At 42.6% G+C, this 24324-nt stretch overlaps 1 protein-coding gene across 1 annotated transcript in view; it reads right to left on the bottom strand.

Moving 5' to 3' along the window:
- Positions 1 to 12737: 12737 nt before the first annotated feature.
- The window catches only part of LOC130409674 (teashirt homolog 2), a 45771-nt gene continuing 34184 nt past the window's right edge, over positions 12738 to 24324 (bottom strand). The window contains exon 2 of the mRNA XM_056733797.1: positions 12738 to 16525. Coding sequence (XP_056589775.1) covers positions 13497 to 16525 — 3029 coding nt within the window. The 3' untranslated portion in view covers positions 12738 to 13496. The remainder of the gene's footprint in view (positions 16526 to 24324) is intronic.

Below are 24324 nucleotides of genomic sequence, written 5' to 3'. Positions count from 1 at the left end.
TAACATACGTCAAATAAGATCTCATGAAGAAAATGTGAATGCTGATTGCAAAAATCCGTGCCATGATGTTGGGATGTGAGGTTGTCACGTTGTTTTCTTGTAATTTTTTCTTTTCTTATTTTATGATGGCTTATTAAGTTTGATTATATCACTGTTTTGAAAGTTTGATTGAACGTTTCTCCTCTGGATATAATTGTCTATTGCTGATAAAAGTAACTCATCGATCATTAATTGAATGGATGATTGGATACACCTGTGTAATGGGTTTAGATATAAATATGAAGAGTTTCTGGTGAATGTGAAACACCGACAAGAACAAATTTGACGGAAAACTTTGTTGATTTAAACCATGCATGGAGCCCTTTATTTTGAACCTTGTTGATAAAGAAGATTGCAGATATCTTGGCTTGAAATCATTTTTTGGAGACTTAGCAAACGAATTTCAAGAAGTGAGCTTCTTGCTCTTGGATAGAATTGATTGATAACTTGAAACTGCGTTAAATGTGGTAGGAATTCAGCGCAAGATCCTCCTTTTGTCTTTTTTGAAAATCTGTTGCCTTTGAACTTTTTTGATTAAGTTGTATTTGAAAGCTTAACTGGATACAGTAGCCTGTCACTTAATTTACTGTATCAATCTATTTGATTTGACAAAGTTATAGAAGTTATCTTAACGTTTGGGAATCAGTAAAACTCAAACAAACAATAAAAACATGGAAAAGAAGACATAAAAAATCAGGCTTCCGTTAGTTTTAACACAAAACCTTCGAATACATGAATTATTTCTTTTTTATATGTAGTTGGTAGTAATTTTTTGGTACAAAAAGATTCTAATCACTTGAACCATTGAACCAATTGTCTTACAAACATACAAACCAGACTTCATTTTCAGTTTGTGATCATCATTCTCAATGTTATGAAGAGAAATACCAAACCTACTGAACAGAGTCCATGTCTACCAAATAAAGTGCTGATCACCAGGGGCCGGATTCACAAAACATTCTTAAGAAGAAAATTCTTCTTAACTGACATGTTTTTTTTTTATATTCAAATTTAAGAAAAAAGTAAGGAATGTTACGGAAAACGCTTTTTAAGACAGTTCTGAAAAATCTTCTCAAGATTGATCTTAGGAAAAAATTAAGAAGAATCAACATTTTCGAAACAAAAAATACCTCACAGTTGTCTTAAATCTGAAAAGGTAAGATGTTTATTATATATATTCGGTTGTTTCACATGTGATGTGTATTGTATTGAGCCAGAATCATAATTTTGACATATACTTGCCATTAATGAATGTTTATTTTAACATGATAATGATAAGGTCCATTTCCCTTTCTGGGACAAAGTGACTCGAACTGGAGAGGGTCACAAGTATTATGGCTTAGTAACACCATTTTTTAACATGTATTTATTTAACATGTATAGTAACATGTATTTTAATACTTTATTTTTAACGCTTGCTAATATATAAGCTAACATCCGGTCGTAAATGCTTTTTAATGCTAATAGAGTATATATATATATATATATATATGTTATATAAGTATGCAATGTGCTTGTTAAGTTAATTAGATAGACATCTACGGTTACCACATGAGCAAGCGAGTGTAATCATATTATTTTATTCTTACGACAAAAATGAAGATAAAAATATTTTTATTTTTAAGAAAGGTTTAAGAATCACTCTCACAAACATTCTGACGAACTTCCTATTATTTATCCATTTTAGATTTTGTCTTAAGAAGAGTTTTATGAATCAGGTAAATTTTGGGGGGGGGTTTTGTTGTAAAAAACAGTATTTATGCATTTGACATTATTTCAAATCAGGCTTGGACGTTTTTTATTTACATTACTGTGAGTTTGGCTCTTTTAAATTCCCATCATCAATAATTTTCCTTTTCCTCTCTATACCATCATCCTCAAACACATTCAGCAGCGTTGCAAAGTGAAGGTAGTGATGAAAATCATATACATGAATCACGCATGTCAGTATTGCATAAATGCAAGCATGCATTTATTGGTTATGAATGGCCTTTATCAGTGGTGTCCTACTGCTGACACAGGAAGAGAATGAAACATCAGTTATGTGTTTCTATTTAATGGCACTTTGCTGCTGGTAGGCTACATCTCAATCTATTTTGACAGTTTTGTCTTTTGGCATTTTGTGGCCATGAGCTGATACGTCCAAGTATTAGTGTGTGTGCCAACTATAACGTCCATGTGTGAACATCTGTGAGCACGCAGGCCGGGAGGATCTGTTTTCGGCAACGCTGAAATGGGTCCTGCTGTCAGACCGTTAGCCCTCAGGTTATCTGTCAATCACACCGATATGAATTAACCGCCAGTCCATCAGGATTCAGAGTTCCACCTTATCCGGTAAACATAGCCAGGTACAAAGAACCAAAGCTCAAAACACGGCCCATATGTTCATCACAAAACCTGTTCAGTCTTTAAAGTCTATGAAAAGAACACACGGCAGAGTTTTAATGCTCAGAGGTCGCTCTTTTATAGCTCAGGAGATTCTCAGTTCTAGTTACTTTGTCTCAGATGTTTCCTTTAGATCGAAAATGGATAATTGGATAATCTAGTTTTAAAGAATTTGATGAGAAATGTTCATGTTAAAAGTTTTGTGATCCCTTACAAATAAGTGTTCTATTTGTATACAGTACTTCATAGGCCTACTTTGTTTACTTTTTATGTACTTTGGTCAATGACGTGACATGTATTTTTTGTGTCCAAATTCATTATTTCACGAGTTCACCTTAGCAAATAATTAAAGGGGGGGCAGCGTGGATACGCTGAGAATTTAGTATGCGTATTTGGCGTGCTGTCTGGGGAGAGGGCTCCGGGGTCGGCATTCTCTCCCGACCCCGGAGCGCTCCCCCTTTGTTCGGGGCGAGGGCTCTGGTCTCTGTTTGCCCGTGCCCCGAGCGCTTTCCCCCCCTTTTGGGTAGAAAATAGTTTTTTATGGTGAGGAGTCGGGGTGGAGGTGGGATGCTGCAAAAATCTATGAATGAAGGAGGTAAGGAGGTTTCACGATTTATAGGGCTCGTTCTGGTTTGGAAGGATAAGTGATGTGATTGCTAATGCCGGGCAGCTGCGTGATTTCTGATGCCGTGCAGCTGCTTAATTATTTGCACGTGCTCCTCCCGAACTTTGTTAATAAAACATCATTTCACGAGTTCACCTTAGCAAATAATTAAAGGGGGGCAGCGTGGATACGCTGAGAATTTAGTATGCGTATTTGGCGTGCTGTCTGGGGAGAGGGCTCCGGGGTCGGCATTCTCTCCCGACCCCGGAGCGCTCCCCCTTTGTTCGGGGCGAGGGCTCTGGTCTATGTTTGCCCGTGCCCCGAGCGGTTTCCCCCAAAAATGCGACTGGTGCAGGACAGCAGCCAAAGCTGGGCGTTATTGCCCCCCCAAAAATTAGCAAGGTTTACAGCTGTGAGTTGCTGGCCTTCGTTTTGAATAGGGTCCCGGCCGGAGCCTCTGCGGGGTTTTATTTCTGTGGGCTTCTGTGCGGTATGGATACTGGTGTGGTCATTGGAAACGTGGATGAGGCCCCTGTGCGGAAGGTGCTGCTGCTGCGGTTTAAACGACGTGTATGGGAACCCCTACTGGGACGACGCTACGTCTGAGGCGGTAGAAAGCTACTGCCGGGGCGGCGTTGCTGCGGCGGATTTAGATATAGATAAAAGGGGCCCCGGCTGGGGTAGCACTGCTGCGGTAGTGTAAACAACGGATAAAGGCCCCTGCTGGGGTGGCGTTGCTGCTGCGGTGTGAAAACGTAGATGAGAGACCCCTGCTGGGGTTGCGCTGCTGCTGCAGTGTGGAATATAGGTAGAACCCCTGCTGGGGCGTCAATGCTGGTGCAGTGGGAAATACAGATGAAGGCCCCTGCTGGGGAAGCACTGCTGCTGCAGTGTGAAATATAGATAGAGACCCCTGCTGGGGTGGTACTGCTGCGGCAGTGTGAGATAGAGGCCCCTGCTGAGGCGATACTGCTGCTGCAGTGTGAAATAAAAGCCCCTGCTGGGGCGTCACTGCTGGTGCAGTGGGAAATACAGGTGAAGGCCCCTGCTCGGGAAGCACTGCTGCTGCAGTGTGAAATAGATAAAGACCCCTGCTGGGGTTGTACTGCTGCGGCAGTGTGAGATAGATAAAGACCCCTGCTGGGGTTGTACTGCTGCGGCAGTGTGAGATAGATAAAGACCCCTGCTGGGGTTGTACTGCTGCGGCAGTGTGAGATAGATAAAGACCCCTGCTGGGGTTGTACTGCTGCGGCAGTGTGAGATAGATAGAGGCCCCTGCTGAGGCGGTACTGCTGCTGCAGTTGAAATAAAAGCCCCTGCTGGGGCGTCACTGCTGGTGCAGTGGGAAATACAGGTGAAGGCCCCTGCTGGGGAAGCACTGCTGCTGCAGTGTGAAATAGATAAAGACCCCTGCTGGGGTTGTACTGCTGCGGCAGTGTGAGATAGATAAAGACCCCTGCTGGGGTTGTACTGCTGCGGCAGTGTGAGATAGATAAAGACCCCTGCTGGGGTTGTACTGCTGCGGCAGTGTGAGATAGATAAAGACCCCTGCTGGGGTTGTACTGCTGCGGCAGTGTGAGATAGATAAAGACCCCTGCTGGGGTTGTACTGCTGCGGCAGTGTGAGATAGAGGCCCCTGCTGAGGCGGTACTGCTGCTGCAGTTGAAATAAAAGCCCCTGCTGGGGCGTCACTGCTGGTGCAGTGGGAAATACAGGTGAAGGCCCCTGCTGGGGAAGCACTGCTGCTGCAGTGTGAAATATAGATAAAGACCCCTGCTGGGGTTGTACTGCTGCGGCAGTGTGAGATAGAGGCCCCTGCTGAGGCGGTACTGCTGCTGCAGTTGAAATAAAAGCCCCTGCTGGGGCGTCACTGCTGGTGCGGTGGGAAATACAGGTGAAGGCCCCTGCTGGGGAAGCACTGCTGCTGCAGTGTGAAATGTAGATAAAGACCCCTGCTGGGGTGGCACTGCTGCTGCAGTTGGAAATATAGATGGAAACCCCTGCTGGGGAGCACTGCTGCTGCAGTGTGAAATATAGAAAAAGACCCCTGCTGGGGTGGCGCTGCTGCTGCAGTGGGAAATACAGGTAAAGACCCCTCCTGGGGTGGCACTGCTGCTGCAGTGTGAAATATAGGTAAAAGCCCCTGCTGGGGCGTCACTGCTGCTGCAGTGGGAAATACAGGTGAAGGCCCCTGCTGGGGAAGCACTGCTGCTGCAGTGTGAAATATAGATAAAGACCCCTGCTGGGGTGGCACTGCTGCTGCGGTGCGAAATACAGGTAAAGGCCCCTGCTGGGGTGGCACTGCTGCTGCAGTGTGAAATAGAGATAAAAGCCCCTGCTGGGGCGTCACTGCTGTTGCGGTGTGAAATGCAGGTGAAAGCCCCCCTGCTGGGGAAGCACTGCTGCTGCAGTGTGAAATATAGGAAAGGACCCCTGCTGGGGTAGCACTGCTGCTGCAGTGTGAGATATGGATAGGGACCCCTGCTGGGGTAGCACTGCTGCGGCAGTGTGGAAAAATAGGAAAAGGCTGTGGTTGTGAGCTGCTGGTGTGTGTGGGGGATTGCCGGCGGGCTGGGGTTAACGGTTTTGGTTGATGAGGGTTCGGTGTGCTTCTTTAATGTGGGAACGATCGGAACGAATGTAGCTTTGAAAGCTTCTGAAGACCAACGGCCGAGTGTTTGGATTTGGTGCTGGGAGAGTCCTTTTTGGGCCGCTGTTGTGGCTGCTCCGATTCTGAAGGAGTGGCTGGAAAAGTTATCGGCTGGGTTGCCTGATTGGATCAAGACTAGCTTGAGGTGTTTCTGGAACCAGAAACGCGTGGTGGGGCGGTTGAAATCGTCTACGAAGAGAGGGTCGGAGGGGATTAGGGTTTGTGTGCTTCTGAGCTGGAGGTAGGCTTGGAGGGTTTGGTATGGTTGGAGAGCTGATGGTAGATTAAATATGTATATTAGATGGCCTCTCTTTGTTTGGTCTGTCTTACTCTGTTTAATAAAATAAGATATTGTGTCGTCATCCATTACGGAGAGATCTGAAATGGTGGGGTGGATGTCTGGATTGAATTTGGATGTGATAGTGAGTTCTGAACATCTGAGGAAACCGAAAAAAGCTAATAGGAACATGGCGTCCAGTGTGCGGGCAGTGTGCGTGGAGTGGTAGCCTTGGCGGAGAGTGATTATGCACTTAGTTAGTATTTCTAGTGTTATGGGTTTTCTGGGGTCAGGGCGGGAGGGGTGGGCTCTTTGAATGCCTTTGATCAGCATGGAGGTCTGTGAGCTGGCTATTTGGGGTGAAGGTGATCCGAAAATGAGTTTGTGGAAAAATTGTAATCCGCTTAGGTATCCTTTAATGGAACTGGCTTGGAGGTTTTTTGAGGTGTTTAGGTGGGAGATGAATGAGGTGATGGCTAGCATTGAGAAGTCTGGGAATGTTAGGATGAATTTAGCGTGGAACGATTTGAAACATTTCCAAGCTGTGAGATAAGATTGTAGGGTCCTGGGGGAGACTGAGAGGATGATGTGGCTGAGAGAGACGTCAAGGAGGGGCTTCAGTGGGTGGCCTAGGGGAATATTGGTTACGAATAGGGAGGTACTAGGGTGGGGTGTTGGACTGCTTCTGAAACTAGCTGCCTGAACTTCGGCTAATATCTGGTCCGTAATGTTGCTGGCTACGGGAGGAGGTTCCCAGGCTGGTGCGTTCGGGGGGATGGCTATTGGTGTTGCGGAGTGAATGGTGAAGGCGGCACGGGATGTGGTGTGTGGGAACAAAGGGGCGGCTGCTGGAGCCGCGTACGGATGCAGCATCACGCTTTGGGCGGCTCCAGAGCCTGAGGCAATAGGAAATGGAGAGGAAGCTTGAACCTGCCCCTGTGCCTGTAACGGAGGCAGCCTCGCGTTATCAATTGGCAGTGTGGCTGCAGGCCAGTGGCTAGGGTAGGATAGAGTGTTGTGGAATAAGGGGGCGGCTGCTGGAGCCGCGTACGGATGCAGCATCACGCTTTGTGCGGCTCCAGAGCCTGTGGCAATAGGAAAATTGAAAAAGGTTTGGGCCTGCGCCTGTGCCGGAGGCAACCTCGCGGTATCTGAAGGCATTGGGGCTGCAGGCCAGAGACCGGAGGGAAAGTGGGACGGAGGATAGTGGGATAGGGTAGGGAGGGTTGCCGCTGGCGGGCGCGTGCTCGCGCCGCCGTGGTGGTGATGGACCGGCGTGGAGTCGTCGGAGGTGCTGGACTCGGGTGATCCTGCAGCCGGCTGGTTGCTGGTGTCCGCGTGGTCCGGGGCGTGGCTTAGGCTGGCCGAGTGCCGTCCTTGCTTGCTTGGTGAACGGCGCCTCTTCCTAGCCGCGGTTGGAGTAGACGATTCCTGGTGTTGGAGGATTGTGGTGCTGCAGGTCTTGTCAGCGGCTTTTAGTTTTGATGTCGGAGCGGTTGTTAGGACTCCGGGCAGGCTGGAGGTGTATAGGTGGTTTAACTCCGCCTTTCTTGCCTTCTTGGAGAAAGGGATGTCTGCATTTTCTAGAGCCTGTCTCAGGGTTACGACTGTCCATTTCCTCATCTCAGGAATCGAGCGTTGAGCCGAGGTGTAGGAAGAGGCGGAAGAAGCTGCTGATGCCCTGGATGGCGGACTAGATGACGCCGTGTTGCTTCGTCGTTTTGGGGTGTGACGGACGGTGCGGGAGGGCTGGCGGCCTCTTGGTGTCTCTGTCCTCTTACCCGTAACAGCTTCTTGTCCTGTGCTGGTTCTTTGGTGAGCGGTCGAGTTTTCTGAGGGACCCTGGTCGGCAAAGAAGTCGTTGTTTTCCATTTCAGAATTGTCGATCTCAGACATGCTGCTGTATGCTGCAAAAATCTATGAATGAAGGAGGTAAGGAGGTTTCACGATTTATAGGGCTCGTTCTGGTTTGGAAGGATAAGTGATGTGATTGCTAATGCCGGGCAGCTGCGTGATTTCTGATGCCGTGCAGCTGCTTAATTATTTGCACGTGCTCCTCCCGAACTTTGTTAATAAAACATCATTTTCCTAAAAAGAATTTGAATAAATACATGTCATATATCAAATGGATCTACAATATGTCCTTTATAAGAAACCCTTTTCATTTTATTGAAATTCAATAGATTTTTTGAGTTTTGGTGTTTGAAAGACCAAAAATGTCAGGTGGTCCGACTGTCCGAATATACAAACAGAGAACAAAACTGAGAAATAAATGTTAATTTTCTCAATAAAATTCTTAATAAAATATTTTGGCATGATTTTATGTTAAATTTCTTATATATGAGGGGAAAAATACTCAGTGCTAAATACATTAAATGTATATTATTTTAAATTAATATATGGTCGCACCACCTGACGTTTTCTTATTTGTCATTGACCCACTTATCAAATATATACTTTATGTACTGTAGCACCTAAAGTGTACTTGAAAGTACTTTTTAATAAATTAAAACTTTATTAATGACCTTTTTTCAATATTATTGTAAATATTATGTTGCCCCAGTGCATGGTATAATAAATACATTCAAATCTTTGGCATTAAAGGGACAGTTCACCCAAAAATGTAAATTCTGTCATTGTTTACTCACCCTTCAGTTGTTCCATGTGTAAAGGTCTTTGTTCTGATGAACACAAAGGAAGATATTTGGAAGAATGTGAGCAACTTTCAGTTCTGGGAATATTAAAATGGTAGTCAAACGTGCCCCAATATCGCTTGCCTCCCTAAATTCTTCAAAACAGGGACGTGCACAGGGGGGTTGCTCAGGTTGCCCGGGCAACTGCCCATTTGCCCTTCTCGACTCACGTTGCCCTTCCGAGGTGGAAAAAAATAAATCGTTCAATGGATGCAGAATTTCACGTAGGCCTAGATAAAAAAACAACGCAAAGCCTCATTCACTTCAATATTCGGTCACCGAAAATGACAGTCAGTAGGGGAAGTGCAAACTCTGTTTACATGGCTGCAGCGCTGCACGCGACCGGCACCTGAGCTGAGACTGCATGAGCGGTCCTAGAAGGAGAGTGTCGCGGTTGTAGGGTGAGACGACTCAACGTTGTCAGAAAAGGTGAGTTTGTGATGTATAACAAAAGAACGATCATCATCATCAAGTTTTGTGAAATGAAATAAAATCTTCTAAATCCACGCTGAGTTTGCCATGTTTAGCCTAAACAATAAGACATATATAGGCTACTATTTTAGTAGTTAGATAGTTAGTTTCTCACATTTCGTTTTAGCAAGAAGAATGAATGATTGAAGTAATGCATCACATTAATTATTTTATCCAAAAAGGTTAAATGCCTAAATGCTATCACTATTTTGGGTATAGTTTAAGCCAAGATACCCACTGAAAAGAGGCGGATTTAGGAGAGAGAAAATTCAGGGAGGCAGCAAAGAACAGCAAATCTATACGACAGCGTTTTAGTACCACGTAAAAAAAAAAGATTTCGAGAATAAAGTCGAAATGTTACGAGATTAAAGTCGAAATGTTACGAGATTAAAGTCGAAATGTTACGAGATTAAAGTCGAAATGTTACGAGATTTAAATCGAAATGTTACGAGATTAAAGTCGAAATGTTACGAGATTTAAATCGAAATGTTACGAGATTAAAGTCGAAATGTTACGAGCATAAAGTCGAAATGTTACGAAAATAAATTCAAATGTTACGAGATTAAAGTCGAAATGTTACGAGATTTAAATCGAAATGTTACGAGATTAAAGTCGAAATGTTACGAAAATAAATTCAAATGTTACGAGATTAAAGTCGAAATGTTACGAGATTTAAATCGAAATGTTACGAGATTTAAATCGAAATGTTACGAGCATAAAGTCGAAATGTTACGAAAATAAATTCAAATGTTACGAGAATAAAGTCGAAATGTTACGAGATCTGGTTGCATCAAGTTTATAAAAGCCAAAATCCTTAAGGATTTATAAAAAAATTACAAATGTGAACTAAAGAGGTTTTAAAAATGACTGCTGGTGTTTGCAAGGCCTTCCGAACTAACTCACTGGTTCAGAAGACGTGCTTAAACACAACTTAATCTCTAAAAATACAACATTCACGTAAACAAAACACGTTTTACGACGAGTTTATTCTCGTAACATTTCAACTTTAATCTCATAACATTTCGACTTTATTCTCGAAATCTTTTTTTTTTTTTACGTGGCACTAAAACGCCGTCGTAGCACATCACTGCAGGGTTGGCTGCGAAAAAGCCAACCAGCAGGTGAGAGAGACTTTGCACTGTGATAAAGATGACATGACACTGTGTAGGCGAATAGATTAATTAATCAGAGTTTTTCTCAGTCCTTCATATAGGAGCCCGGGAGTTTTTTTTCAATTTTTTGGGGGGGTGGTGCCCTTTTTTCAGGTCAGAGCAACTGCCCCTCAAAATTCCTGTGCACGTCACTGCTTCAAAATATCTCATTTTGTGTTTAACAGAACAACAGTTTTGCTACGTTGGTAGCGAATAATATCCCAGACCTGAAAACTGCAAATCATCCAAATATTTTCCTTCAACAGGACAAAGACATTCATACAAGTTTTGAACAACTCGAGGGTGAACAAATTGTGACAGAATTATCATTTTTGGGTGAAATGTCCCTTTAATGACATGTTTGTTTACTTTGTATGATACACAGTTTTAGTTCAGCATTGGAGATAAACTCCAAGGTCGGAAAAAACAGTTAAAACAAGTTGGGAAAGATTAGCGACGTATTTTAGAAACAATTGACATTGCAAGTTAAACAATCTCTTAACCCGTCTTTCACGTTCCCAAACAATGAAACTGTTCCAACACAAGTCATTTTCCAAACATTTCACTCCAGGGTTTCCCATTATTTTGCTGTTCGTTTGACATGTGACACTTAACCGCTCGCTGACATTTTTTGCTCACAAATTTGAGTTTATTTTCAGTCCAGTTAGTGCACTTAAAATGCTTTATTTCGGTGCGGTTTAAAATCAGTGTCTGGATGCACACGACTCTTTTTCACCGCTGTGACTTAATTAGGTGGACGAGTGACACATCTCAAGTGTCCGCCTGACAAGCCGAAGCGCGCGCGCCCGGGGAAGATGTAGCACATTTGGCGGATTAAGCATTCAGGCTTTATGAAGATATTTTTCCAGAAAACTGAATGAGTGAGACTTTAAATCCATAATATTATAACATCGGGTGTGTCTCAATCCATTGTTTGCAGTAAAACGCTCCATTGTCAAATATGCTCCTGTGCTTTTAAACGTTTGTTAGGCCCTCGCAAGAGGCCTACATTTGCGTTTTCTGTGTTAATTGACATCTTATGTGGAATGAGACATACCCCGAGGTCTTCAAAAGATGTTATTCGCAAATTACCCGGCAACATTTATCATAAAACTAATGTAATAATCTACATAATCGTTTGTTCATTTGCTCGCGCTTATTGTTCTTTTAGCGCACGGTTTTAATTTTTTTATTTTTACCCCGCCAACCCGTATAAACATTGCAGACACGGTTAATTAATCTCGGGGTTGTTGAAGGCCCTGATTGTGTATCCGATTTCAGCCTTCCTTTAATGTGGCAATAAATCTCAAATGACTTTGAATTATTGTTCTGGATTAATATTAGAAACAGCTAATTTCCTCCCCCTGATTACATTGAAGAAAAGCACCCAGGCCCCTAATGCGAATCTCTGACATTGAGCCGCTACCTCACAACCCATTTCAGACGTTAACCCGTCACACGTGCCCATCCGGCGGCGGGGTCATTTCAAAATCTCGCCATTAACCGCGAAGGCTAAATGACTCGATGGCGAGTTACCTCGGCCGCGGCACGCTTCCGTTTGCCTCGATTTGGCTTTACAGGCACACTCTCAATTTTAATTAAGAAACACAAATGACCGGAATATTGCCTTGGTTTTTGTCGTATTGTTCAGCGTATCTTAAATCATCATCGGGCTTCCATTTAAAGGAAGTTGGTATTCCGAGGCATAATGGCTCGGCGGAGGGAATCAAGAATCCATCGGTGAGGCAAGACGCTAAATAATTTATGGCTTTAATCTGTGCACCGAGGTGTGAGCTGGATGGCTGTAATTATAAATGCAAGGAGGAATTATTGCGGAATACTTTAACTGCATTAGGTGTCATCCGATGAGCAATCGTGATTGCCTGCTCGTTTCAAACAAAGGAGGGCACGTCCAAATCGCCAGACGCGTTCTCCCGTTTACAATCAAATGTCAGTTTTCTGTTGTAAAACAGACACGATGGCGAGTGGAAATTGGCAGCTTCATTGCGTAAACGACAATAAATTGTGCAGGGTTCAAAGGTTAATTTTTTTTGGTTGTGTGGAAATGAATGTGCAGGTGCATCTGTGTGTTAGTAATGGTGGTGCTTTTGGTTGAATTTCTATTTGATTTGATCAGAAGTGGAGCTGGAGAAATGGAGGGTGCACATCTGAGGGCAGCACTTCACAGTCACCCTGTGATGACCGGGTCTGCCACGGAATAAAAGACATGATTACACACAATGCATTTTAATGACAAATGACCGGATAAAATCAGATTTTAAGGATGTTGACGGAATAGCTGACAAAAAAGTTTTTAATGAGCCTAAGATGACAGATAAATGGCAGCAAAATTTTATGAAGTACTTAATGTCAAGGTGACATCAGGGTCATATAAAAAATGATCACTTCACTTTATTATATTTCACCAAATTGGAAAACAATGAACTTGAAGACGAGCAGACGGATAGAAAATGTTAATGCTTTATTTGTATTGGTATAAAAGGTGCAGTGTTTCTTTGTCTCACAAAGCTTTCCCAATGAGACGCTCATTTTCTGCAATGCTAAGTATACATTGATGTGAGACATCCTGTTGTCAAACCTGTCCAAATCTGTAAGCCCACACACTGAATCTGCGCCTAAACACGTGATTAAACTTTTATTAAAGTGCTTTTCTGTTCTATCGTTGCCACACAAACATTTTACAGAGCAAATATACTGTACATTTCAGTAAATGTGTGTCTGGCTACCTGTCCGAGCACCGGTGCATGTTTACACGGGCGCACTTTCGGCTTGCAAATTACAGTCGATCGATTTGTCGTTAAACGTAATACAGTTAAAACTTGCCATATCATACAAATAAATAGTAGTCATAGCCAGAGCTATTGCATGCAAACATCAGCATTTATGTCTCAAGCAGTAATACATTTCATTACCGGTGGTGCATTTGAACAGGGTGCAAAGACTTACGTCAATGTATTTATCTTTTCATGATTATTTATTTTCTAACAGCACGCTTCATTCTATCCCAGCCAGTGCATCCGTTTCGTCCTCAGTATGATGAAATGTTGATTTTTTTAGCATTCTACATAATGCTTCTTGAAACAATGTGGGGAAAAAGGTAAACCAAAACAAATTAGACAGTTTGACCCGTGTTTTATAAAAGCAGAGCAATTACAGTCGTTTATCAACAACATATGAACTACAAGTGTTTAAAAAATGGTCAAATCTACTCTTTGTCCATTTCAACAAACTGAGAATGATTCTCGGGGGATTTACTGTGAGTTTTACTCAAGTGAAGTTTGACTGCGTGATTGCTTGCAAATGTCCGACTGCAAAGCTTGCATTTGAACTTGGTGTCAGTTTCCTCCTCCGTGGTCTGCAAATCAGTCGGCCGGACATTGAGAGCCTTTGAAAGTTCAGTTTCTGTAACTTTACTCGGGTGCTCTATGGGCAGTTTGTTCATGTCCTTGATCAGAAACCCGAGGTGGTTCTCAAGGTGGGATATAAACGCGGAGGGCGTTCTGAATTGTGAAGCACAGTCATTGCAGTAGAAGACCGGATAACCGGTGTCCATGTTCTTTAAAAATTTGGTCCCCCCTGTTTTTCTAAGTTGGTACTTTACGTTGGCTAGCCAGTGGCTAATGGTGGTCATGGAAAGCCCTGTGAACTTTGAGATGTGCATCCTCTCCTGAGGACCCAGGTCTGAGAGGAGATACTTTCCCTCAGATGTCAGAAAAAGGCTGGATGCAAACTGAGCTTGAAGGATGAGCAGATGCTGAGGATTCCAGTTGGACTGTCGACCTTTGCGCTTGTGGATGGAGTACATCTCGCTGGACACGTCTTCGAAACGTCGCACGTCAGTCTCTAACTTCATGATGGGCATCCTCGACGGTGTCGAGGGCTTTGGTGTGGTGGCCTTTGGGAGAACCTTCACCATATCTGCAATGTCAGAGAGCGCGTGTTTCTGGGACACGGGAGTGGAGGACTGCAATGAGAGCGATGGGTTGGTTTTACTATGTTTGTATTTTGTCAGGTCTATCGGCTGGTCCTCATTCCTGAACATGAAACTATTGCTGGCCCTGATGGTAGCTGCTGTTGAGAGTGCAGATCTCGGTTTGTCTAAACCTCTACTCAGTTTAGAAAATATAGATTGTGTGCGATGGGAAATAATGCTTTCCGGCCTGGGCTTGTTTGCTTTACCCAAATGATTGTTTAAGACAGACTGTAGTGCGCTGAGAGGGTTTATGCTAAGGACTTCCTGGGAGTCGCTGACAAGCTCAGAGGAACTGCTGTGCCCATTGCTGGCAGGGGGGCTAGGCGACTGGTTGCCTCTGTCAGAGAAAGCTGGGCTCAATTTTCCTTTGATTGTGTCATTCTCTTCACTTACACAGTCTGCATCCAGCTTTGAAGAGGAAGAGGAGTCGTCCTGACAATCACTGTCGTCATTCTCCGCCAGATCAAACCCAGTGCTCTCGCTCTCTTTGCCTTCGGATGCACCGCTCCTCTCTTTTTTGATGTCCGAATTGTGATGTCTCTGGAAACTTTCAAGTGCATGAAGTCCCTGATAGAACTTCCCCTTCGGAGCGATCGCTCTGTGTTTGTGGTTGAGACTTTGCTTCAGTTGGATGGGAGTAGAAGTGGTGAAGGAGGTGGACTTGATCACCCCGGAGAGCTGGTATGCTGCATGAATACTGGGGTAAGCGCTCCAGCTGGGGGTCCCTGTTTGAGCTTTATTAATCGCAGAAGCTACCGTATTTGCTAAAGACTTGAGGATGTCCCCCCCTCCACTGGAACCCTGCTCGAGGTCCTCTTCTCTCAAATACGGATACTTAAAACCGCCTTCAGTTGACTTCCGATCCTCCTCATCTTGCTTATCATCCTTGTCTCCATGTTTTTCAGTTTTCACCGGTGACGTTTCTCTTGGAGTGCCTCTCTCGGAGTCTCCAGATGCGGTGCTCTTTGGGGACACCTTTTCTCCTTCGAGATCATTCAGTGTTGGTTCAGCTAACGTCTGCATTTTCTCTACTGCCAGAGGATCTAGGGCTAGCTGTTTGCCCTTCTTGGAAGCCGAATTTGTGACTTTAATGAAATGGCCGGTGACCATCATGTGAGTGGTGAGCTGTTGTAGCGTATCGTGCGAGCTTCCGCATTCCATGCACTTCAGGATCTGAGACTTGCAAGTTTCAAACTGCCACGTGTAACTAGCACCGTTCTGATAGCCGTAGCGGTTGTTGGGAGCATTGGCGGGACCAGAGGATCGTAGGGCCTCGCTGTAACCTGGGACCCCTGTGGTGGAGTCGGGGGAACAAGGCCTAGTGGCTTCGAATCCACGTCTCTTGGCTGGTGGGACTAATTTGGGCGTGATAACTGGAATGGGTTCTTTCAAAGGCACTTTCTGGTAATGCTTCGTTTTGATCATGTGTACGCTCAGATCTTGCAGGGAATCAAAAGAGTGACCACAGAACATACATTTAAGCACTTTCTGTGCGTCCTCCTTACCCTCCATGTCTTGAAGGTTCCTCTTCCTGTTCTTGGACGACGAAGTGGAGGCAATGCTAGGCTTTTTGTGGTTGTCATCTTGGTAGTGGCCACTCTTGTTCATGTGCACCGTCAACTCCACCAGAGTATCGTAGGCCGCGCTGCAGTCTTTGCAGCGGAAACGACTGGCCCCGGTAAAGACCGTGCCGCACGGTTTGCTGTTTTGTCGGTACAGATGGACGGAGCTGAATAGATTAGGCTTTGACATGGGTTTCGGGGACAACGTTTGGTGCAGGGTTTTGGAAAGTGCGTCCTGGTGCCAGTCAAACTCATTCTTGGTGCTCCCGTTGGTGCTGTCACAGTTTGTTTTGCTACCGGTGTTCCCAACCTTCAAATCCAGTCCAATTTTGGACCAATAGGAGTCTGACAGGAAGTTGGCATAGGCAGCCCTCATTTTCTCCAGGCTACTGTGCATGTCATCCTTCAGTTTCAAGCTGTTGCTCTCTGTGTCCTTCTGATTTCCTGGTGGTGAGGTTTTAAAATCAGACAGTCTTTCACTGCCATCACTCAGACGGGATTCCAGCTCGACCTCCTGGTTGGACAGGACACTGACTGGAGAGTTCTGGAAGCTGTAGCTGCTTTTATTGTCGGTCTCTTTGTCGTCTTTGTCCTTGGATGTGGGCTTCTCAGAATTCTCCTCCTCTGACTGCATGTCATTGTCGCCCTCCTCTCCGGTGATCGAATCCTGGGCACTGACATCATCATCCGGCTCATATGCTGTAAAATAGAAGGAAGAGAGAAAAAGAGTTAGAATTGTTTTCAATCTTGCCTACACACTGTATATTCATGTAACATTGTATATGCGATATAATACATCAAAGAAAAGATAACAAAAAAATCCTCCTCCTCAGTGTAACATGGTAGTGTTCTCTCTTGGAAGTCTTTGTGCCTTGTAATTGAATCCTAACAATACCTTGCATCTGTTAACAAAAACTATATGTTCAGAGTAACTAAAGGTGAATGATTTGATCTAGGCTGTGATAAGCGTTATCGCTACAGACCCCTTGTAAAGCTATTACGAGTTTAGGTGACACCTGCACATGCCAAAACACCCCCTGAATTATACAAAACTAAAGAGTGTAAAGTTGATCTGAAGACATATTTTGCTTTTTAAGATACAAAGTAAGTTCACAATGTCAAAACAGTTCTCATTTACTGTCAATCATCTTCATTCAAAAGGAGGCAAAAAATCCTCGCAAGATACCGTGGCATAAATTCCGCTAAAATAGATACGAGCACCCTGACATCTTTTGATCCGTCAAATTTGTTGGTTACAAATTAACCAGTGTTGACTAGATTAAGATTCATTTTCCTAAATCTTTCATCACTTCTTTAAGCGTACTATATTATTCACTTAATAAAACATGACCGAGTCAGTCAATTACATCAATCGTTGCGGTTAGGAAAAATCAAGATGATCTATATTTCATTAGCACATATTTGGATGGCACTTTGAATTTCAAGAGCTGTTATGGGGCAGATGTGCTCGGTTAAATATACATAGGACCTAACAGCCCGGACCAGGCACTTGCTTTTCATGTGGTTAATATTTCTTTTTGAGCTAGTGATGCTCAATGAGGGGAATGAGGCTAAAAGTGCTGCACTATGTAGCTCTCACTTTGTCCTGCGCCTTCGGATTCTGAAAATAAGACTTTTTATCAATATTTCAGTGGTGCCTCAAGAGCAAACCTGGAGGTGAACTGCTGCTAGCAAATGGATAAAGATGGAGCTGGGATTTAACCTCTCCAAACAAACACGAAGAACAAGGTCTCTCTACCAAAAGCTTCTCAATGTTTCTTGACCTTGATCATCCTCAATAAAGATCTTTCAAATGACTTCAATGTCGTACTGCAACTTACATTCTGCACTTGTAATGTCAGACGGGGACATCTTGTTCAGATTATTGAAATAAGTATACTGTATATAGTTTGCCTACGAAAAAAGAAGAGATGTCTATCACAAATGCTTTATCAACCAATGTTTTCTTAGCTTAAAGCGTATGTAACATGACATCATGAAAATGAATGTTCTGTTGCTGTGTTTGAAAGTAAGCTGTCTGCCAAGTTGTAAGTCCGAAGGTGAATAAATAACGAAGTTATTTGCTTGTAAAAATGGGAGTCGACTCTGAATCACACAAACGATTAGTGGACGCATATCTACGTCACTATACATAAACGTGTTGCTGAGACTGCCGTGAAAATGTATTCCTCCTCCCCCAAACACTGTCACGTTTGTGATGCGTATGTATCATGTCTAGAGTCTGTGTTCTACAGTGTGAAACTAAGTCCGTCTTATTTCAGCTACCTAAGCAAGAACGTCTGGGGGAAAAATGGTTATAATTCATTTTTCAAAGAACACCAAAGGAGTATAACCCCAGAGTTTTACTGTGTGCGCATCATTTCACCAATTGCTTTGATAATCTTGGCGCGTTCAGTGCAGGACCATGAGAGAGTGGGAAAAACCAACTCTATTTGGACCTTTTAGCTCCACCGAGTCCCAACCTGTAAATGTGACTTTTGATATTTGTCTGAACTTCAAGAAATATTTTCGTACCTTATGTCTGTGGTTAGCTAATGCATATAACGCTAACATTAGCATGTAGCGTTATTTCTGGTGTGTTACAGTTTGTTTATCTTGCTATTTACTCGGCTGATTTAATTGTTCAATCCATGAATTCTCAAAGTATTTGTTTCAAGAACTAAGTCGAGTTTCTGTATTGTAATAACATCTGAAGATACGAACACGGTACACTGTATACCGTGTCAACTAGTCCATGTATAATACTGTTACAAGAGAATTGTAAATGTCCTTTTTCTTACTAGGATCTGCAGAAGGATGAATTAATTCTCTAAGTACTTTAAACGTTTATGAACTTAATAGAATGCTTTATGAAATAATTTTGTTGTTATGGCAAAAAACGATAGAAAATATTTTTCATAACATAAATTGATTCATAATAATTTGTAAACAACCTGTTGCACTTCCTGGCAGCAAATATTTTCATCCTCGCTTTGCAGTTTGACGCATTTGCCGCACGTGCACCTATATAGATATATTTGGGTGAAACTACAATAATTTTTCATAACGTCGACTTTTTGAAATGCTCTATGTACCATGACAACGCACAATTAGACGAAATAATAGCATTACTAACGTATTTTAAGAAAAATAATAATTTACTTCATTGATAAGCAAAACACAACATGCATGTTGTCACACTGGAGTTTATATGACAAGAGTTGTCACTTGCCACTGACTAACATCCTTCTCCAGTCGTGGTGGAGTTTGTTGTGGATTAGCGTCTTCTTCCTCGTCAGACTTGGGCTCAATTGGTAAGGTAAAATCGCCGCCATCTCTATCTACACATATAATATACATGACATCCAACCACATGTAAACCGTAATCCTGTAATGATGGTAGTGGGGTTCTATTTGACGCGTTTGACCAATAACAACAGACTACACCATCTGACCAATCACATGACACAAGGTTAGCGAGTAGGCGCCCCTAGGCGATCATCCTAGATGGATGAATCGCGGAACGAATCATTTGAGAGTCAGTCAAGAAGTAGGGTACGAATAACTGCCTATAATTACGAGATTAAAGTGTTTTTACACATTGTATGTAGATAAACTTGTTGTTGGACACTCCATAAACCAAAGTAGGGCCAAAAAAAACATATGTTACCTACTCTACCTAAGATTATTCACATGGTAAATGCTTTGTGTAAAACAGACTACACTTGTTGGAAACTGTACAGTCATGATGCAGTGCATTTTTTCGGTAACTGGCATGATTCTCTTTGTTTACGAGATTTTTACGATACTTGCTAATGGCGCTCTGTGAAAGTATTTACAATCTAAACAAGCAAAGTTACCATGACACCCTACACCTGGAGGGATCAATCGAGTGCTATTTGTACAGCGGAGGAAAGACAGACGGCTAAATGAGAAACGCATTAGTCAACCGCACTACGTTTTAGTGAACATGTAATACTCTTCAACCTAATAAAACATTACACTGGGTCTGAGGAGCGTCTCCTTCAGAGCAATTAAAATGTTTTAATGCATGTTTTATTGCTCAGACATTCTGTTGAAACCGTGCTCTCGCACTTCAAGCAAACTCTAAACAAATACTTTCTTGTTTTTTGGTAATATGACTTTTTAATGTTTGTTTTGGCACTGAACTGTCATGGATAAATTCCGACGACTTGCAAAGCATCCTTGGCCTAATCAAGTTTGTATCTCATATTATTTTATCCTACGGATGGTGGTGGCATGACAGTACACACACGTTTACTGCTGTCCAGGATCCTCCAAACACCCAGAACAGACATTAACAAAACCAAAAGCACATGTTAACCTTGTAGGCCCAAATCTCTCCAAAATCCCCACATGAATGGTTACATTTCCCTTCCTCACCCATTTGTAACAGGGAGCTTGTTGTTGGCCAGCTTGCCAAGGGGCCGGATTCTGAAGCCCGAGATCAAACGCAAGGACGCCGCTCCCACAAACATGAGAAACAGCAGTCGTTCCCATAATCCGCCACAGCAGACATTAGGACACAGCCACACGAGCGGGACCCGTGCGGTCCATCCCCTGCTTTCGTTATTGATGTTTCAGCCAATAGAACAACCAAAGCATAACTTGATCTTCGACGTTGGCCATTTGTATTCATTTCAGTAATATTCAATATACATTATTTTGATTGGGTCTAAGCGGCGCGCATGAACGATTTTTTGTAATCGTACCTCTATGGCACCTCATTTATTTAAGAACAGAGAAATGGTTAGAAGAAGAAGACGTGTGGTTGTTGGGCACTCTGCGCTACATCAGAGCAATGAAAACAGCCATCGGTCCAACTCGACTTAGAAAATAAGGCGCTGGCACGTCTGTGCTGAGATTTAGCATGTCATAAACTTCTGTAAACCCTCCAATCTGTGTCACAACAAATTTATATCTTTAGACAGGGATATTCAAAGGTCAGAAAAGCGAGGCTGTCCATCATAAATCAGGCACTAAGTGTTTAGAACATTAATCCGTTGGAAAGACTCCTGGCATAGCACAGCAGCATCTGGATTTCAAAGAACTGCCTGATTCCCAGGCAATCGGCTCCAGAAGAGCCGAGAGAGAATGCGTGCATTAAATGCGCTTTTCACATCTGATTCATATATACAGTAGCTGCGCTATTACCGATTTTCTCTTACGAGTCAGTTCTTATTACTGCAAATGTGATCAAAAGGTTGGCATAAAGCGGTTTTTTAATTGTAAATGAGACAGTGATATATTTCCACTTTTTCACAATGATGTCAGACGTTTTGATGAAATGTATTCTAAACCTACACAAACTGCAATGAGTTAATGATTTTGCACTTTGACGAATCAAAGTGAGCGTAATCTGTGTCATTTCCTCTGGCACCATCGTTTTAATGTACTCGTGTAGGAATGTGCCGGCTGGAAATTTCACGCACCTAAAATGAAGTTACGCACTACTTTTTATGGAGTTTAGGAGAGACAGTTGAAAGAGTATGATATTAAAAAACGATGGCAAAAAGTAGAGGCGTACAAAAAGCATTGAAAATGTAATATGCATGTGTAATTTAATACAGCACTTCAAACATAAGGGTACATCAGACGTCTTTGATTCAACCGGCTTTAAAAACCAACCCTAGAAAAGAGAATTGACATGAGAAACACATCACAGCTTTTGTCTTTTCATTTGGAATAGGCCTCAAAAGTATGTATTATATATATTATATAGGCCTACAGTCTGTATATATTGAGATCTGCCTAATGAGGCAAGAAATTACCCATTAATTTGGGAAAAGGAATTAATTGGAGGCACAGATCAGATGTATGTTTTTATGTTATATCTTAATTGATTTATAATAATTTACAGCATACATTCTGTTATTTTTATTACAGCATTGCTGTTTTTGCAATAGACAACCACAATCATGAACAGTCCATATATATGAAAATGAGATAATTCTGTTTAAAAAACAACACAAAAACATGTATTTATTGTTTATTCCCATTAATATCAATCAAACTGCACTTGGTTTATTTTGATTTAAGCCATAATAACTAAAAAAATACAGCTAATTAACACAATAAAACATGGGGTAATCTCATTTTGGAACCAAACTATTCACATATATAAAAAACTGAGATTTTGTGCAATAAATTATTTGTAACAAATTATTATAAATTAAAATATATATAAAATCTGTGAATGTAAATAAAAACATTCAAAAAATGTTTTATTCTGCACAACAAGTCAAATTCTTGGAAGAAATCTAAGGCCACTTCTAGCCATACATGTCAATCTGAACAGGTTGCGTGACATATCCCAATTTTTTTTAAATCTGGGCCGTAGTTGAGAACCACGGTTCTAGATCATGTGCTCGAACCGAATTATTTGCTTTAAACTAAGCAGAAATTACTTGAAAAGTCAGTCACACTTATTCTCCAGTAATAATACGGCTTAAAAATGCGGCGAATGAGACATTTCAGTTCTCTCGGTGGACGTGTCCTTTCAGCGTGCCACTGCGGTGGGCTAATCATCCCCTTCGAGACGTGTGAGGTTCTGTTGGGGGTAAATCTGTCAGTCAGCATCCAGTCAGGGGTGTGATTTGCATTAGTTCAGAGCCACTACGAACAAACGTAACATTCAGGCAGTCCTCGCGCGAGAACTTTTTCCCGTCACTCTCTAATTTTCCGTGCCACTGAATTGTTTTCGGGCCAGCGCCGCCTTTCTCGCCTGCCCTTCGCTGGCTTATACTAATATTTCTATCAGCACGTCATCAAACATTTACCCTGGTAGTGGTAACATTTCTATCATTGATCGGTTGGCGGGCCGACCGCCGCCTGGCAGGAGCTAGTCGAGAAGACAGCTGTAACGCGCCCGGCCCTCTGCGAATTCGCTAAAGGTAACGTTAGCGTCGCGGGAGAGCCTGTAATTCTGAGGCGTTGTTGACAGGTCTGGCGGTCTGTGCCACTTTCTCTGCGCGTCTCCACGCCTTCTCAGGCTACAGTTTTTGCAGCACGCGGATCGATAGCTCTTTTTACTTCTCATCGATTGTCTCGCAGCAGGAGAGACCTAAGCAGAGGCTGTTATGACATTTCTAGATTTCCCCCTGTCCTTGGAACAATCAATTACACGCGCAAGGCAATCAAAACCTCTTTGCAAAATAAACCTGCTCCGTGACATTTTCATCTGCCGGATTTATGCCACGCTTTAAAAAAGAGAGAGGCAGTGAGGAGAGGGAGAAGGAAAGGCAAGATTTTCACATCCTAAATAAAACCGCTGCGCGCACGCGTGCTAATGAAGCAGGTCATGCGAGCTCTGTAATCTCCACTGCAGTCAGCATTACACGGCCACATCTTTGTCGGACAAACTCCTTTGGCTATTGATTTTTGTTATAAGTTATGACAGCCAAGATCACTGGCTTTACCTAGCTGTGCCCTAAAAGGAGTTCAAGAGTTTTGCGGCATGTGGAGACTTCATTAAATCACACACAACAGAAAGACATTCTCATTTAAGTGCAACATAAAAAGCAAACATGCTTAATAAATAAAAATAAGTCATTTTATTACGCTTTCACATTTGAATGAGAATATTTAATATAATTTTGGATGCATCCATCCATCTATCTCAATCTATCTCTTTATCTAGATCTGTCTATCTATCTCGATCTGTCTGTCTGTCTGTCTGTTGATCTTTCTCGTTCCATCTGTCTGTCTGTCGACCTATCTCGATCTATCTATCTGTCTGTCTGTCGATCTATCTGTCTGTCTGTATGTCTGTCGATCTCTCTCGATCTATCTGTCTGTCTGTCTGTCGATCTATCTGTCTGTCTGTCTGTCTGTCTGTATGTCTGTCGATCTCTCTCGATCTGTCTGTCTGTCTGTCTGTCGATCTCTCTCGATCTACTTGTCTGTCGATCTATCTACCCATCCATCCATCCATCCCACCCATAGCATTATTATTGTATGAAAATAAAGTGCTTTGTGTTGTTTGCATGTTTAAGTCACTCAGATGTATTAACAGCAAACCTCTGCAGGCCTCCAGCTGTAAAAAATGCAGCAAAGAGATTAGCGTTGATTTCTGTATGCATGAGAGAGATGTTACTTAAAGCACATTATTTCTTTGACAAAACAGGAGCTATTCATGCAGATAAATGCATTGCTTTCATATAGTAGGGCATTACATATTTAATGCTATAATATAATGAAACTGAGCTTCACAATTCAGCGTTTTGTGACAAGTTGTAGCGACGAGCAATTCTTACTGTGTTGGATATCAAATCAAACTATACGTTTAAAAGGACCTGTGATGAAAACCAAGCAGACTGTGTTAGAAGAATGTTTATGTTTGTCACATTTTTGAAATCTAAAAATAGTAAACTGAAACTTAAATCTTATTAGTTATAAACCGGACCTGTGGCATGTACGTCACAAACATTCATAGTCTTCAGACTGACACACACTTGGGATCTTCTCATCTGTAAATA

Source organism: Triplophysa dalaica, chromosome 20, assembly GCF_015846415.1.
Source record: "Triplophysa dalaica isolate WHDGS20190420 chromosome 20, ASM1584641v1, whole genome shotgun sequence".
NCBI classification, from domain to species: domain Eukaryota; kingdom Metazoa; phylum Chordata; class Actinopteri; order Cypriniformes; family Nemacheilidae; genus Triplophysa; species Triplophysa dalaica.
This window is presented reverse-complemented; position numbering and strand designations above follow the sequence as displayed.